This window comes from Protobothrops mucrosquamatus, unplaced genomic scaffold (assembly GCF_001527695.2).
Source record: "Protobothrops mucrosquamatus isolate PMUCROS unplaced genomic scaffold, P.Mucros_1.0 scaffold577, whole genome shotgun sequence".
Taxonomy (NCBI): domain Eukaryota; kingdom Metazoa; phylum Chordata; class Lepidosauria; order Squamata; family Viperidae; genus Protobothrops; species Protobothrops mucrosquamatus.
Window position 1 is genome coordinate 200,345 of NW_015386878.1, and position 16,670 is coordinate 217,014.

The 16,670-nt window shown below is 35.7% G+C and overlaps 1 protein-coding gene across 1 annotated transcript in view; it reads right to left on the reverse strand.

Moving 5' to 3' along the window:
* Positions 1-16,670, reverse strand: part of CFAP47 (cilia and flagella associated protein 47) — a 174,451-nt gene that overhangs the window by 119,934 nt on the left and 37,847 nt on the right. Inside the window, exons 22-26 of the mRNA XM_015817345.1 lie at positions 16,463-16,601; positions 14,973-15,067; positions 8,840-9,008; positions 5,151-5,251; positions 314-473 (exon numbers count right to left, since the gene is read on the reverse strand). Coding sequence (XP_015672831.1) covers positions 314-473; positions 5,151-5,251; positions 8,840-9,008; positions 14,973-15,067; positions 16,463-16,601 — 664 coding nt within the window. The remainder of the gene's footprint in view (positions 1-313; positions 474-5,150; positions 5,252-8,839; positions 9,009-14,972; positions 15,068-16,462; positions 16,602-16,670) is intronic.

Here is a 16,670-nt window from a genome sequence, read left to right on the forward strand (position 1 = left end):
TCAGTCAGACATACCCTTCCGAGATTCGAACCTGGGCTGTCTGCATGTTAAGCAGAAGCATTAGTCCTCTATGCCACAGGCTCTTTCTCACTTTGTTAGCTACAAGAGACAGGGGAAGAGAATGAGTGCTTTTTGAACACCCTGTCAGCCTAAATATGGGAGAGAGAGAAGTCTTTTGCCTGCATCAGCTCAATCCAAACAAAATAACTAACTTGTCAAATGTAGAAAAATAAGTAAGAAAGTATCTATAAAGCATTTCAAATATAGAATTGATTTAAACATATACAGAGTAGAAAGGAAAACAAATTCTTACATGGGCAGAAGCATATGGTAACAGCTGTATTTTGTCCCGGATAGAGAATTCCAGTATGTAAACTAAATTTGAAGATACCATCATCTACGGCTTTGCCTGCTCCATCAAGATCAAATCGCCAAGTAAGCTGTTTCTTTGAGATGTTTTTCAAATACAGTTTCTGCAGAAAGACATGAGGTAAGCCACATGATATAAGATGGGCTACTTTATGAATAATTAATGACACCAAAAAGACCTACCATCAAAAGATTTATGTATGTCCTCCAAATTTCAGGCATATTTTTTCCAAATTATGAGTGTCATTGAAAAATACCAGAGTTATAATATTGTGCAAAATAGTAGTGGGGTGTTCGGATTGCTAATTAAAATGAGCGATGTAAAAGTGACATATGCAAAAGATGTGTCTGCATGAATTTTGAGCTGTACGAACAAATTACTCATTTGATACGCATGTAATAAATAGAAAAAAATGCTATGCTCAGAATCAAGGTTTTAGAAATCCAAACAAAAGATATTTCAGACTCATTTCTGATACAAAAGATACTTCAACTTTACTGAAGGAGCACTGATCAGGTCACTTTTGAAGCAATAATGCCCAAAGAGAAGGCTTTTCCTATCTCTATGGCAGTTGTGAGAATTGAACTGTTTCATTCTACTGTTGGATTTCCTCCAAGATGGCATGCTGAGTGAAGGGCAATGTTTCCCCTGTCGATAAACAGTTGATTTTGCCACCAAAGTGGGTTCCTAGATCTGAATGGGCAGCTAAAAACGGCCCAAGATTTTGATGATGACAATGGCAACAACAACAACAACAACAATAATAATAATAATAATAATGGAATTGGAGGGGAACTTGGAAGTCTTCTAGTCCAACCCCCTGCTCAGGCAGCAAGCCCTACACCATTTCAGACAAATGGTTGCCCAGTCTCTTCTTAAAAACTTCCAGTGTTGGAGCATTCACAACTTCTGGAGGCCATTTGTTCCACTGATTAATTGTTCTAACTGTCAGGAAATTTCTTCTTAGTTCTATTTTGGGTGTCTCCTTGATTAGTTTCTATCCATTGCTTCTTGTCCTGCCTTCAGGTGCTTTGGAGAAAAGCTTGACTCCCTCTTCTTTGTGACAACCCGAGATATTGGAACACTACTATCATGTCATCCCTAGTCCTTCTCTTCATATATATATATATATTACTTTGTTACAATATATCTTACTCCTGTCTTTGAAAGGAACCGTTTATGTCTATTTATGAATGCCCAGTTACAGGACTGTATTAAAAATGCAAACAATGTACCAACTTAAAGATAAAGCCCTCTGGGAAGCCTTTAGGGGAAAAATTACTCTTTAACCTGTAAGTTTAAACTGAAGACTTTGGTAAAAAGTTTGATAACGTAACAATGGTTTTAAATCTATCTAAAGAGGATATTCAGACACAATCAACTATAGCCAAACCAAGCTCACAAGTGGATAGATTGGAATCTAAACTGCTGTTGGCAGATTTAAAGGAGAAGCAGCTTGGTTTGGAAACTGTAGGTTTGTTGGAGAAGGCTGAAGGGGATATGGCTTCTACAGATTCTACAGACACTTGATTTCCTTATTGATAGATCCCAGGTTGTGTGAGTTGAAAAGAAAGTTACCAATTCCATCTCCTTGAGTATAGGTTCTCCACATGGCTGTGTCCTGAGTCTGCTACTGTTCACCTTGATGACCCACGACTGCGGTGCCAAATCTGCTACAAAACATATTGTGAAGTATGCAGACACGGCAGTGGTGGGTCTTATCTGGGATGAAAATGAAGATGCTTATAGGGAAGAGGTGAATATAAAAGTAACCTGGTTCTAAATGTTGATAAAACAAAGGAGATCATTGTAGATTTTAGAAAGAGCCGGCATAGTCATACTCCACTCAGTATCAAGAATGCAGCTATAGAGGTGGTCAACAGTATTAAGTATCTGGGAGTGCAGATAACTAACAATATGAATTGGTCTCTCCACACGTCATCCTTAGTGAAGCATGCAAACCAGCGTCTGCATTTCCTGCGTCGGATGAGGAGAGCACATCTTTCTCCTTCTGTCCTGGCCACTTTTTACAAAGGCGCAATTGAAAGCATTTTAACAAACTGCATCACTGTCTGGTGTGGTGGCAGCAGATAGAAAGTCCATACAGAGAATGGTAAGGACAGCCGAGATCATAGGAAGCTCGTTTCCTGGTATTCAGGATGCTGCTTATAAGGCCGTACTCAGCGTGTGGTCCTCAATGGAACCACATCTACATGGAGGGAAGTGTGTAGTGGGGTGCCCCAGGACTCTGTTTTGGGCCCAGTGCTCGTCAACATCTTCATCAACGATTTGGACGAGGGGATAGATGGGGAAATCATCAAATTTGCAGACAACACCAAGCTGGCAGGAATAGCCAACACTCCAGAAGACAGGCTTAGGATACAGGAGGATCTGGACAGACTTGAACACTGGGCGCTATCTAACAAAATGAAATTCAATGGTGAAAAAGTAAGGTTCTACATTTAGGCAAGAAAAAACAATTGTACAGGTATAGTATAGGGGGTACCTTGCTCAATAGTAGTAACTGTGAGAGGGACCTCGGAGTCCTAGTGGACAATCACTTAAATATGAGCCACCAGTGTGCTGCAGCTGCCAAAAAGGCCAACACAGTGCTAGGCTGCACTAACAGAGGGATAGAATCAAGATCACGTGAAGTATTAATACCACTTTACAATGCCTTGGTAAGGCCACACCTGGAATACTGCATCCAGTTTTGGTCACCACGATGTAAAAAAGATGTTGAGACTCTAAAAAGAGTACAGAGAAGAGCAACAAAGATGATTAGGTCTCTTCAGCCTTCTCCAACAAACCTACAGGCTAAAACATATAAGGAACAGTTGCTGGAATTGGGTATGTCTAGTTTAACGCAAAGAAGGATGAGGGGGGACATGATAGCAGTGTTCCAATATCTCAGGGGCTGCCACAAAGAAGAGGGAGTCAAGCTATTCTCCAAGGTGCCTGAAGGCAGGACGAGAAGCAATGGATGGAAACTGATCAAGGAGAGAAGCAACTTAGAACTAAGGAGAAACTTCCTGACAGTTAGAACAATTAACCAATGGAACAACCTGCCTCCAGCTCAAAGAAGTGGTGAATGCTCCAACACTGGAAGTTTTTAAGAAGAGACTGGACAGCCATTTGTCTGAAATGGTATAGGGTTTCCTGTCTGAGCATGGGGTTGGACTAGATGACTTCCAAGGTCCCTTCCAACTTTTATTTTTATTATTATTATTATTATTATTATTATTAGTAGTAGTAGTAGTAGTAGTAGTAGTAGTAGTAGTAGTAGTAGTGAGCTCAAAGCTATGTTAGAGACCACACATACGCACTTCATGGTCTGTTTTTGTTGCTCCCCTCTGGGAGGAGGTTTTGAAATATTTCTAGCAGGGCTATCTGATTCTGTAATAGCTTTGTTCCCTATGCCATCTGTCTGGTAAAATCTCAAGATTCGTTTTTCTCACCATGCACATACATAACCCGAACTAAACTATTGTTTCTCTGTGTCTTATAATATGTGTGGGTATACGCATAATTCTGTATTTATTTATTTTTGTCATATTTATGTAGGAGGTAGTGACCCTTTGAGAGCTGTAGCAAATTTCATTTTAATGTATGCCAATTAGTGTACATTCAAAGTGACAATAAAGTTATTGTTCTATTCTAGAATTGGAGTTAACAGAATCGAGTGATCAACTGGACTTTCTAAAGAAGAATGATGGTAATTGGGGAATGGACTTACTNTGGACTTACTATATCTAACTGGAAAATAATTTCAATTGGACTTTTTTGAGAAAATGGATCGACAACAGAGGTTTATGATTTAGGGAGAAAAGATACAATTGTTGGGAAAGTTCTCAACCAAAATCTTAAGGAAAATTTTTGTTATTAAAAATCAAAGAAGGATCTTTGATCCCAAACAGATCAGAGACAATGATTGCAGTGATTTATGATAGATAAGAAGCTGTTGTAGACTTTCTACAAGTTAAATACAATAATAGATTGTTAACAGATGGCTCTGAATTTTAACTTTGCCATTTGTTCCCATTAACTACTTTGCCTGTTTTTTACTTTTCTCTTTTTTAATGTACATTTTTTCTTTCCTATCTAATATTTTGTTCATCCTTGTTTGTTTTTATAACATTTCTTTCTCTCTCTTTCTCTGTCTTTTTTGAGTTTTTATTTTACCTTAATTTTCTGAATAAAATAAAATTTTATTCAAGGGGGGAAAAAACAGATGTAAATGCAATAAATATACATTTTTCCTGGAAAAAATGACCACTATTCAGCATTAATTTGAAATAATTCTAAACTGTGCTTAATAGGAAAAAAGAGAAAAAAGGGTAATAAAACTTTTCTCCTATCTTTGGCCACATCAGAGGACTGAATCTAAGGCATGACTTAAGGCTTATAAATTTGATTAGTAACTTAGCCTTAGGTTTCAGTGAGGTCTTTCAGTTTAAATTTTAATCTGCAAGTAGATTAATCCTGTACTCTATATTCTGTAACATATATTTAATTTATTTTAGATATAAAGAAGCACTATAATTTTTAGTGTATATATATATCTGTGTATGATTGTGTGTGGTATGTTTTTATTCTGCCATCATACAGGAAATCAAAAGCAGACATAGAATCTAAAAGAAAATATACAGAAATAGTGTGAGCAAAAATTACCAGCATTTGAATTACTAATTCTTGTTTGAAAACACTACATAAACAGAACTTCAGAACAACAGTGTGGCACAATTAGAAGTATCCACACTTCCCTATAATATGTACCAACCTTTATATTACTGCTGTCACTTATAACACCCATGTTGATACATTTTACACTATGTTGAAAGGTGAGCTCTAAAGGATAAATATTCAGTGGCGGCTGTAACACTGTAGAAACAAACAAACATAGACAACTATTTTAACTTCAAGATTTATTAAACTACACATGGATTAAATCTGGATGAAATCAGTAATTTTGACTAGAATTGGAAAATCTTCAAATCAAACAAGACTCAATAAAGAATCCAGATTTCAAAAGTTTGGCTGATTTGAAATGGCAAGAAATACACTCAGTACATGAACAAAACTGAATATATCTTTCCTCAGCTTACTATATAGAGAAAACTTCAGGGTACCCTGATGGGGAGATAAAATTGAAGCTCTATCCAGACCTGTATAGGTTTGCCAAATTAAGTTAGCACTCAAGATAGAAAATTCTCGTAACATTATCTCATAACATTACAAATAGGGCTCTGGTCTGGAATTGCGGCTGAGTACAGCAAAATTAACATGAAAACGTATGCAATAATTTAAATTAGGTATTCTTGATGAAAGGTCTTTGAAGAGATTTTAGGAGGATGGATGGGAAAAAATTAAAACTTTATTTTCAACAACTTATAATTGAAATTTAGCTTTTCATTCAATAATGTATGTAGGCAAGAAAGTAATTTATGACATCTAGATTCCAAAATTATTTGCTAACTTGTAAATCTCAATATCTAAAATTATTATGCCCAACAAAGGGTATTCTTTTGTTATTGATTTATGGATTAATAATCATATATATTACTGTACTATCCTGTTATGTATTTTTAATAAAACTATGTTTGAGTACAATTGGTTTCCCTTGTAATACAATCTATACCTATGTATTTTATTTTATGCATTTAAATACATATTTCTAAGAAAGTTCTTAGATTCTCAAAATCATAAAAAGATTAAATAAATCTCAATTTAAAGCATCCATATCTATTTTTGTTGTAAAGAACAACTCACAAATTCTCCAAAAAGCAGGTTGTTAAATTTGGAACTCATACTCCTGATAATGTCACTGTGACCATTCAGACTTTGAGGCCCAAATATTTTTGGTACAGGCTAAAATGTTTGATTACTCTGTTATAGTACATTGATTTGCTCTAAAAGTGAAACTACAAAATCTTGTGGATCTTGGGAGCAGGTAGGGGAGGCAATGGATGGATCAGGAAAATGGTCAATGCCTCATTGTGGAAAAGGATGGTGCTCTCTGACCTGAAAGAGGCAATGGTACACTCCATCATGAAGAAGACATCTCTGGATTTAGACATGCTAGACAACTAACATCCAGTGTCCAATCACTTGCAAACCACCCTATAGAATGCAGTTTATCTGGATTTTTTTCATCCAGAATTCAGGCCTAGGCATGAAACAGAAACCATACTGGTTATAGTGTTGGGTGAGATCCTGTGTGAGAATATGGATGCATACCTCTTTATCTTTTTAGATCTCTCAGCAATGTTTGATTTCATTGTATCTCTACAGGGCACTACAGAGTGTGAGAGTGATTCTGCTCCTTCCTAAGTATTCCTTTCTCTTCTAATATTCAGGATGGTTTTTTAAGTGCATCTTTTTTTGTAATATATTTTATTGCTTTTTTTTAATTTTTAAGATACATCTTTGAGGACTGAGGTAAGAATGGAAGTTGTATGTGCATTGGGATAAAACTGTCTGCTTTGGTATTAAAAGGTGCATTGTTTTTAGAAAAATAATAGCATTATGTTGAATTTATATTTAGTTGTATTTATTATTACCATTATTGATACATTTGATCATTTTGCTAATGTTTTATGTATATATTGAATGCTTTGCATTAAGTTGCATAGAGTCTCATGTCTAAAGCAGCATAGAAGCATGAAAAATAAATAAATATATAAAAAAGGAATGAATACTCATTCTGACTTACAAAGCTCAACAAAATTTGGTACTCTAGTAGCTACAGGACAGTTGATTTCAAAGAGGTCTTATCTGTCTAATGTATTTATCCTAAATAAATATACTAATAGTTCCTCTCCCATCATAAATTCAGGAGACAGAAAGGAATGACTGCTTTGGGGTAACAATGGACACCCTCTAGACCAAGGGCGTCAAACTTGCAATGTCACGTGATGTGTCGCGACATATCGTGACTTTTTTTCCATTGCCAGCAATGGGGTGGTCGCAGTTTCACCACAACACATCCGGCCCATGGGCCGGCAGTTTGACACCCCTGCTCTAGACCATCCTCCCACTGCAGACCAGGAGGACATCTTCATTTGTGACCTTCAGGACGACTGGAAAAACAGGGTGTTGTGGGGGGGATAATTGGTCACAGCATGTCTATATCATTATCAGCTTTATTGTATTATGGAAGATGTGATCTTCAAAACTACTATTTAGGGTATGTTACTTGGTTTATTGATTTATTATGTCATTTTATTATACTGTACAGAATCATAGGTCCTTGTGAAATGTAGCAGCATATGATATAGAAAATAAAAAGATCTGAGTAGATATCTCAATAATACTTCTGCTAGAGTGATAAAGGTGGAACCACTACAAGGTATTCCTTCTCTAAGCTCCTTGAAATTATTGTATAACATAGTCAATGATCACTTAAAAGACCCATAAATATCAACTGGGTCACACTTCTCTTGTTTTTGTCTCTCAGTTCAGATCATTCATCTGGTAATCAAGAACATCTCAAGTCTGAATCCACACAGAAAGTATCTAGATAATACAGAAATTTTCACTCAGGCCCTGGTTATCTCCTGTCTGAACTACTGCAATGAGCTTCATATGGGACTGCCCTTGAAAAGTATTGAGAAACTTAAGCTAGTGCAGAATGCAGCCACAGGAACAATTCTAGATGCCCCCAAAAGGGTGCATGTAACACTTTTGCTCTGAAAACTACATTGGATAGCTTGATTCAGGGTCCAATTCAAGATATTGGTTGTGATCTATAAAGCCCTACATGGTATGTGCTCAGGCTACCTTTGGAAACATCTTCATCTCACTACATTGGCCCATTCCACCTTCCTTCCAGGCAAGGAAGATATGTTGCAGATACCATCAGCTAAAGAATTTTGACAGGTGGGGTTTAGAAAGACAGCCTTCTTTGCTGTCACCCTCGACCCTGTGGAATATTCTCCCCCTGGAGGTAAGGCACACACCACAAGGCTCTGTGGCTTCATCTGGGAAGCCAAGAGGAGTACACAGGTTGGATTGCACCCTGGGAGCCCTCTCTTCACCTTTTTAACTAATTTTTAACAAGGTGCAATCATCCTTGCCTCCTTTTAAATTCTATTTTTTATTTTTATTTTTTAAATTCTTATACATTATTTTTATATTTTATTGTACACCACCCAGAGCTCCTCTCTGAGGGGGATGGGCAATTCAAAAATGTGAATAAATAAATTCTTAAAAAAATATCTTAATTTAGATTTGTCCATTTTATCACATTTTATCACATTTAAAATTTATTAAAGGATGTTCTGTATATACACATCCAGGGCTTTTTTTGTCATAGAACGCCCAGAACGGAGTTCCGGCACCTTTTTTGGATGGAACCTTGTAGGATAGGCAAGGCGGGTTGTATAATGTGTGTGAGTTCCGGCACCTTTTTTTTTTTTTTAACAAAAAAAGCACTGTACATATCTGTATTTACCTCTGAGGCTTACATACCAGTTGCTTGCACTTTGCATTCTTGAGTAGGTATAGTCAATGATTGAGGTCGAGGAACAACCATATGCTTTGCTGAACTAGCAGAATTTAACTTTTTTGAAGTATTTGTGGAACACTGAGCTTCATCAGCATTAATTTTTATTGGAAGAATAAAGTCATAGGCTGCCACCTAGAGGATGAATATAAATTTATAATTTTCTTATTGCTAACAATACAAATGTTTGAATACCAGAAACCAGCAAAGTTTGTATTCAGGCAGTAGTCAATTCATATTCCCAAAATACTAAGAAAGAAAAGTCATTCCACAAAGAAATGAAATTAAGATTAAAAAGATTGTAAATGGAAATATAGTTCTAAAAATTAGAAAAAAACCTATTGTTTGGTGAAAAACTAAATTTGTGGCCTTTATTCCGCCAAATATACAAAGAATTTCTTGCAACTTGACCTATATAGATAAATTTTAAGAGGAAGTACTATGAAAATTATCTCAAAAGCAAGTAAATAGTATAAAAGATTATGTGCTCCATGAATTATCATTCCATGCAATGAAAGAAGTTAAAGTTAATAGCACTTTAAATAGAACTTGGAAGTTTATCAGCAGGTATTGCAAAAGAACTAGATCCACTGGGACTGCTGCGTTCTGCCCAAAGTTTTCAAACAATATTTGAGGATAGCCCTCAGAACGTATGTTGCACTTTACCATTGTTGCATTTCTAGAAGTTTAGGCTTTATTCTTTTTAAAAAGTTAATTTTCTAAAGTTTTATTCTTTTGAATCTGAAATAATGGTTCAAGATTGAATCTCAGTAGAGGAAAGAAGACAATCCATCAAATGCAACTGAAATGCCACATTCCTAACCTCTGCTTTTTTAACAGTAGCATCTGATTGAGTATATTGGAAATATAAAACTGCTCTTATATTAAAGAACGACAAACTATCTGCATTCAGTTTCAATTTGTTCATTGTCTTCTACCTATCCCTGCTTCCAGAAGCAAGTTACAAATAGTAATAGCAGGGCCAGTAGAGTTAAAGAAGTATAGGTTAAATATCAGTGGTATTGTGGTGTTATGTTGTACTAATTATTTGTTCTGTATTGTATTTATTCGTACACTGGTGATACCAAACCTATAACTTCAGACAATTTATCTTTATATAGATGAATATACATCCTAATATAGCAGATATAACATTTTGAACACGGTTGAACATGGAGTTCCAGGGATAATTTTCTTAGAACTGTTTTCTACAAAAAACAAAGTGGAGTGAAACCAGTTCAAAATAATAGTAGAACTGAGATAATGAAACAAGAAATCTGGCTTAGCAAAATATCAAAAGCTACTGTATAGAAAAACATTCTATTTATCCTCAGGGATAATTTGCCATAAAAATTAAAACAGACTCAGTTGACATATATAATCAAATTTAAAAGGAGAAAAAGTAGATGCGTCACACATAAAAATATTTTATCAGCAAAAAATAGAAAAAAACTAAACAGTGCCCTATTACTGCAGACTCACCAATAAAAGAAATGTAATTTTTCTTTTTAAAAAGCAGCCCTCTCTCACTCTCTCTCCCCAATGATTCATTAATTACCAGAATTACTTGTATCAATTATAACAAATGTCCAGATGGCCTATAGTAGGTTTGAAGTACAATAGTGATAGGAAGGAAATCAAAACCATTTGCTGGGATAATTATGAATGAGCATCCAATCATCTTTTAAGTGTCTAAGATTATAATGACTTGAAAGTTCAAGTTATATTAAAATCAAATTATATAAATAATAGAATCTAAACAAATCTCTATTGGAGAATCTTTACCTAAAGCAAAAAAGGATAAAAAAATAACACTTAGAAAATGGAATGTAATTTTGATGTGCAGCTGTTTTAGTTAAATGTGCTTCTGCTAAGAGTGAAGAACTAAATATCAGTGCAGATTTAAATAATGCCATTAAGAAAATAAGAGCTGCATGCCACCTTTTCTTTTTCTTTAATGGGATGATCTGTCTTCAGCAGACAGTTTAAATAATGATATATTATAACTATACTTGCATTTCTAGTTAAAAATTACAGATTGCACTTCGGCTGTAAATAAACCCTTCCTTAAAACAAAATTGTTAAGCCTTTGTATTCAGGAGTGAACATAGGTGTCAGGCTTCATCAAGTCCAATCCTGGAAGTAGATGATTCACAAGCAGGACAGATGCAAAGATATAACTCTCAATCAAATCATTTTTTTAAGATACCAGATGTCAAAAAAGCAGATTCAAAGCCCTTCATTTCAGATCTTGCTCAATGTAACCTTCACACAAGAACCATGAGAGTTATTAGTCATCACCATCCCACCACTAGCCACTTTCTTTCTAAGATTAACTATATACCATCACCCCCTGATTGAATGCCCAACCAGAAGAACAATAGGTCAAGAGGCTATGAAGGACTGCATTATTCTAGCCAGCTAGCAATTAACTGATTAATGTAACAAATAATAATTCTCAGATTTGCTTATTTTACTCATGATGAAAGTTGGTGCTTCAGATCTCCACCACCATAACCAAAATTCATCTTCCTGAGGATCATTAGAATGAGGCATTGAGAAAAATGATGGCAGCAGGGAGGGAGGTGAAGTGACCTCACACCTCAAGTTATCCATCCACTTCAGCTTTTATCAATACCTTGAGAACTGTTACTACTGGCAAAATAAAATCAGATAGATTAGAGTTATTTCTATCATCCTAGAAAAATCAGCTCTCATTTAGGAATATCCATCAAAAAGTGAGAAAAGAGGGGAGAGGAAACAAGACAATCTTCCTTAAAAATGAACAATGACTGAGAAAATTCATAGGTGATTGCCCTAAAAGGCTGTTATAATTGATTCTAACTAAAAAAAATGGCAAGAGTACAATGTATTTTCTAAGAAACAATAATTCCACTATTCTGAGACTTCTGGTCTTGCATTGTAGCTCCGCAGCTGATGGATTGTGGGGCTCTGCACCCCACGGCTAGTTTTGCCCTGCCAGGGGACCCTAAATGGGTTGAAGGTTGCCCTGGAGAGGCAACGAAGGAGAGGTTCCCCGCTGATTGCAGAATGATGGCGGTTGGTCCATTTGATCCGGGGGAAGTCCTCCAACCCGGCAGGAGAAAGGCTAGCCACGCCTTGCTGATTAGCCCAAGCTACCGACAGCCGAAGTCCAAAAGTGCTAACCAGAACAACTGTGAACAACATACTTGGAATTGGATGAGAATATCGATCTTCTCTTTCCTATTTCGTAACTGATTTCCTGGAAAAGATCCCCAAGAAGCAAAAAATCTTCTGAAAGTGAGGAGGGGACTACACCCCTACCCTTCCATAGACAGAAACGGTGAATTAATGTTTATGGGGGACAGAAATATATTGAAATGAAGTTAATAATACTACAGTCTGGATAAATCTGAAAATTATGAAAACTGTTAAAGATTCCGTATCTGAGAGAGTATTGATGAAATTATAAGAAAATAATTCTCTGTCTTAAAAGTTGGAAAATGAATAGCTACTGACATCTAGTGGAGGATTAGAACATAAAACTACAGCTGCATTGACTCAGAAATTGGCAAGACACCCAGAAATAGAGAAAACTTGTTATTTTGAACCTCAGAGACTTTTAGCCAAATAAAGAACAGCTGGGAACAGAGGAAAGAAAATATACAGGGCCATCTACTACAGAGTGAGAACCACATTTGTTTTAAAAACTGTTGACCTTCTGGGATTATAAATACTTACTAAACTGTGATTTTTAAGCTCAATAATTGTTTGCAGAGAAAGAAAAACTTCGACTTTTGGCTAATCTTCTAGGGGGAATTTACTGGAAAACTCTTAAATGGCTAAACATTCTGGACTGCAATTTTGGCTGGTTGATAATCGTAAGACCTCTGAACAGAAGAACTGTTATAAAACACTGCTTTCAATGCTGATTTGACAATTGGAAATGCACTGGATTACAAAAACCATATATAAAGGTAAGAACTATATAAGATTTGGTTGTTTGGATTTTAAGATTGGCTGGTTTGACGAGACTAATCATAGACACTATGGTACCGGTGAAAGACTATATGGAGGGGGGAGACAAAATGGCTGTTGCATAGCTATCTAAAAGTAACAGGAAATCACACCTAATGTTCCCTTCTGAAGGCCCCAACCTGGAACATCAGAGATCTGCAGGACCAACACTCCAAGGCAAGGCAAATACTTTCCAGGAGGAAATGTATGCAATGCTGCGACAGATTCAAATGACAATTGTTACAAACTATGATGAGATTAAAAACAACTTTGATGACATAAATGAGCACATCTTCAACCTAAAGTTACAATTAAAAAACTCTCAGAAAACGACAATAAATAATGAACAAACAAATCAGATAACAGAACATAAACCAGAGGAAAGTGACCCAAATAGGGAAGCTACCAATGAAGAGAACTATAGCTTAATACAAACAAAAGAAAATCTGCAAGATTTTGCCACAACAATGAAAATGGAAAAAATATTTCATCTTTCAGGACTTCAAAACAAATTTGAGGATAAGAAAGAAGATCTAACAAAATGGATTATAGAGCTGCCAGGAGAATCATTAGAGTTTGGGAGAGAAAAAACGTATATCCTACTTAATTTGTCTTTCCCATTCCCAACAACACTCACAAAAATACATGAAGAATCCCCTGGCAAGCGGAACATACTGCTCGGAAAGCTATTTGGCAAAAGCAGAAGGCTAGAGTTAGATTCAAGAGATTTGATTCGACTTACCAGATGAAATATTATATGATTAAATACTTGTCTGAATATGGTTAAAATTTTAAAACCACATTCATCTTCTTCTATTCCTGCTTCTCTTAATATATATTCAGCATATAAATTGAATACATAAGAGAAGGCATACAGCCTTGTCTCACTCCTCTGCCAATCCGGAGCCAGGCTGTCCATAATATAGCTTCCTGATCTGTATATAATTTCTCATGAATACAATGAGATATTCTGAGATTCTCCTTTTTTTGAGCACATTCCAGCTTGATGTTACTGGTACAATCAAAGACTTTTTGATAATCATTGATGGACGTATTAACTTCTTTTTTTATTTTTTCACTTTCTCCATTATACAGCAATTAGGCCTCACATTCCTCAGCTAAAGCTAGTTTTAACATCCAGCATCTCTTTTTCCATAGAGAGTTCTAATTTGCATTGGATAATCCTAACCATTATTTTGCTAGCTTGTGAAATTAAGGATATGTATGATAGTTTGCACACTCCTTTATTACATACTGGAACGTAGACTCATCTCTTCCAATCTGTGCCCACTGTGTCATTCTCCAGATTTGCTGGCATAGTTTGGCTGGAACTGTAACCAAACCTTGACCAACCTTGTTCTTTTGGCTGCTGTATATCAATGGGTATTCCACTGATTCCTGTAGCCCTTTGATTTGGGTAATGATCAGGATGCTGATCTAACTTCATCATCTAGTACCAGAGGTTCATGTAGAAATATCTTTTACGGAATCTTAAATGTTGATATTTCTACTATATAGTATTTCAATATACTATTTCTGTCTTTGTTTGATAACTTTTAAATTGGTTATGATCTGTCCACTGGATTTCTTTAGTATGCCCAATTCAAGATTGGAACCTGAATTCAGAAATCTTTTAAAAGACTTTCCTTGTATTTCCTTGTTTGGTTCCATCTTCAATGTCTTTACAGATGTTGTGTAATATCATTAATCATTTTATATTTTCTATCCATGTGGTTTTATTGACAAAAAATATAGGTGTGGTTTACTTTCTCTTTCTCCCATACAATAATTGACAACTTTGCAACTGTCACTCCAGTATTTTTCTATACTGCTGCTGGCCAATATGGGTGCCTGTTTACTTTAGCTGAGCAGCTGGGATGATCTTTACATGGTGGGTAACTCTAGTGGGAATATATAATCTTGGCATATCCTCTCACTCATCCCTCCCAGGAGCACCCCTCCCCCTACCATACTCGTACACACACACACACACACACACTGCCATGATGAGGCAGCCTAAAAGAACTTGGGCAGGGAAGATGGGAAATAACATTTTAAAACAATATAAATAGATTAATATTCACTAAAACATAAACTTACTTCTTTTGGTGTGAAATTCAGAGAACATTCCATAATAGTATTGGCTTCTATAGTCGTACGATAAACTCGAGAGGCCTCTGATGTATTATACATATCTATCAGAAAATATAAAAATAATTTTATCAATTATTTGTACTTTCAATTTTATAATAGTATATTTCTATTCTATAGATTTAAATCCTGCTCATGGTGAACGCAAAAAGCTATAAGCAATCTGCAGGCAGCAACTATATCCAATAGTACAAACAAGAGATTGTCACAGTCTGCAGATAGCATTAGCATTCAAAGATTTAAGAAGATCTGGTTGCAGTGATCTTCCAATCACACTCATGGACCCTAGCATTGCCCACACTCCCCTTGCATCTTACTCCCAGTAAGACCCATGTAGTGAACATGGAGTGGCTTTCTTGATGAATAACTAAGAGAAGAAGATAAGCTGCCACCCATTTGGCACATGCATTAAGTAACAATTATCTGAAACTGATTAGAGACCAGACCTCAATATATGAGTATCAGTCATGTTTACAAAGTAACAGATGGACCCAGTTGAGTTCTAAAGCAAATTTAGAGTTGCTTATGAGGGTATGCTACATGATCCAACCGAAACCACAGTGGCCTCAAACACTAAAAAGTTGGTGTCTGAATCAGATTTTGTCCAAGAAGCCTTTCCTTTCTTGGGAATCCCAGAATTATCTTTCTTTTATAGGAGCTGAGAGAGATAAATTGGTTAAAGAAACAACTGGAGCAAATTTTACCTAACATGAGTTAGAGCCATTATTAGGGCTTATCCCTTGGTGATAATGGCAATCAAATGTCAATATACCTCAGCTCTTACTGTCTACATAATAACTAGCTGTCTAGCAGCCTTGTTTTAGATTACCCAAGCCCTCCTGGGAGGGGATAGTTCAGAGATTCATCTACAAGGTCATTGTAAGGAATATGCTAGAAATCTAAGGGAAGAAGTTGATCAGATTCACACTAAATTGGACTCCAGCTTAGAAGCAAATCCTGTGGAAATGACTGAGTTTGTTCCTGATAAAGTGAAGAGTTGGGGCCTGATAAACTGGACAGAGTTCTGGTGGCTATTAACTCAGCCACATCTATTTTAGCTTCCTCCCATCCCTTCCCCCCCCCCTAAACTGAACCATTCTGGATAATTTTTATCCAGTTTTCACTTTTGGAAGAAGGTGCTGGAGATGGTGGCCATAGTTTTACACAGATATATATCCTATATAGTTTTCAGGTTGATATTACTTTATTATAGGATGTAGGAACATCAAAAGAATATGTGCATCTCATTTAACACAGAAAGTTTTAATAGAATTACTAAATGGAACTCTCTGAATAAGTACATACATGTCTGTATTTAAATAGAAAATATTTAATTCATTTTAAAAGTTTAGATTTTAAGATAAATATAACAGCCTTTTCTTTAAAAAAAAAACTAAACAGATTTTTCTAGACAATTACAATTTTAAATTAAGAAATACCTGGCTGAAAATGTAGAGTAAAGTCATCATGTTCAGACAAATCTATTGTCACTTTAGCATATGACTTTCCTTTGTTCTCAATAGAAAATGGAATTTCTTGAGTAGAATTAACATAAACACCAGGGAAGATAAAAGAGCACTTTAAAGAAAACAATAAATAATCATTTGAGTGACCAAGGTAATGATAAGAAACAAAATCACAAACAAT